Raw genomic sequence first — 1,853 nt, 5'->3', positions numbered from 1 at the left:
TTTTTTCCTTGAATTTGATCCCATGTGGTTCCATCACATGACATTGTCGATTGTGCTGTTTCTACCTGTCACCATGAAATTATTGTTTATCTTTCTGACTGGGTTGTATTTGATCGATTTTATCATACTTTATATTTGCAGGCAGAGAAAATTGGTCTGGAATCCATGGACGTAGAGGCTTTAAAAAAATTGAACAAAAACAAGAAACTGGTTAAGAAGCTTGCTAAAAGATATCATGCTTTCCTAGCCTCCGAAGCTGTTATAAAGCAGATTCCCCGTCTCTTAGGACCCGGTCTTAACAAGGCAGGCAAGTGTACTTGATGAGTTAACATCATAAATATTTCATATTATGGTCTGTTATGTTGTAGAGAACATGTTAAATAAGAACATGAGATGGTGATTGACGGGTACTACTAGAGAACTGCAATTATTCATGTACACCTGTGTGAAAGTAGCTAATTTTCCCCGTTTCAGTATTGGGTTGAGATGGAGTCAAAAGTAGTCTGATTATAGTGCTCAATTAAAGCTAATGTGTTCTTGCATTGATAACATTGTCTGCACTGGGCCTGGCTTGTAATAGTTCTCGTTGCACGTGTCATGGAGCAATTGCACCCCTAACCTATCTTGCTTTTATGATGATAATTGTCGTAATAGAATAGAATAGGTTACAATTTTTTAACCAATTTGTCTTATATTTTGACACAGGCAAGTTCCCGACTCTTGTTTCTCACCAGGAATCTCTTGAATCAAAGGTCAACGAAACCAAGGCCACAGTGAAATTCCAATTGAAGAAGGTGCTTTGCATGGGAGTTGCTGTAGGAAACTGCGCTATGGAGGAGAAGCAGATTTTTCAGAATGTGCAAATGAGTGTCAACTTTCTAGTTTCACTTTTGAAGAAAAACTGGCAGAATGTGAGTCCATTTATCAGAGTTTTCTATATTTTCAACTAGATATCTCCGTCAAGTTGGCCATTGAGTGTATAGTGTGTTAATGTTGGTCACATATTGGTGTATACATTTGGTTAGTCCTCGGCTCACAATACTAACATATCCTTGTCATACCATATGTTTCATGCTGCTTTTAAACATCTCTAGACTGAAGTTTTATCTGTAACTGATTGGTTGTGCCTGTCAGTAGCATATAATCCATTCATCTGTCGTAAATTGTATGTTGCCTATTCTGCTGTATAGCTGCCAGATTTATCATGCATTTTTATCTTGGTTTGTGAATTCAAATATTTCATACAAGGTTTCATGTGCAATATTGGTTACTGAAGATTTTAACTGTTTTGTTTGTAAAATCAGGTGAGGTGCTTGTACCTAAAAAGTACAATGGGGAAGCCTCAGCGCATCTTTTAAGGAGATTATGTTTTGTTTTCTGTTCAACCGATTTTAGAGATAGTTTTGGAGCTAAAGCAATGGAGTTTCCCCTGTAATAGCAAGTTTTTATTTATCTTTGGTCTTGATGGTGCGTTCAGACATCATATTTATTGTTTTATTTTGTTATTTTTCTACTGCGATGGGATTGATTTTTGCTTGCTGTACCGACGTTTCTATAATGAATAGCCAGTTTATCATTGCTGTATTATTATTTGCATAGTTTATTTTTCTATTTTTCTTCTATGATACTGAATAGATTGACTGAAAAATGAAATGTGAGCCAAATTCGAGAATCGCTTACATAAACTTGAGGTGAAGGTAGTTGATCGCACATTATTATATTAGTGATTCGGTCGCTAAGAGGAAGATTTGTTATGAGCATTTTTAAACTTTTGGTTTGGAACTTGAGTCCGGTTTCAGGCATCTTCCATGGAAGTGTACAAGATCAAATTGCTTGGACCAGATTATACTGAT

At 36.1% G+C, this 1,853-nt stretch overlaps 1 protein-coding gene across 1 annotated transcript; it reads left to right on the top strand.

Moving 5' to 3' along the window:
• Positions 1-21: 21 nt before the first annotated feature.
• LOC111373161 (60S ribosomal protein L10a-1-like) lies at positions 22-1,587 on the top strand (the record flags this gene model as incomplete). The annotated part of the gene is made up of 3 exons (XM_022995645.1): positions 22-307; positions 706-911; positions 1,305-1,587. Coding segments are annotated over 3 exons (546 nt in total), but the record flags the coding sequence as incomplete, so codon positions are not given.
• Positions 1,588-1,853: the final 266 nt, after the last annotated feature.

Source organism: Olea europaea, unplaced genomic scaffold (assembly GCF_002742605.1).
Source record: "Olea europaea var. sylvestris unplaced genomic scaffold, O_europaea_v1 scaffold1075, whole genome shotgun sequence".
Classification (NCBI taxonomy): Eukaryota; Viridiplantae; Streptophyta; class Magnoliopsida; order Lamiales; family Oleaceae; genus Olea; species Olea europaea.
Note: the sequence above shows the minus strand (reverse complement) of the source record. Positions and strands in the feature narration are given on the sequence as shown.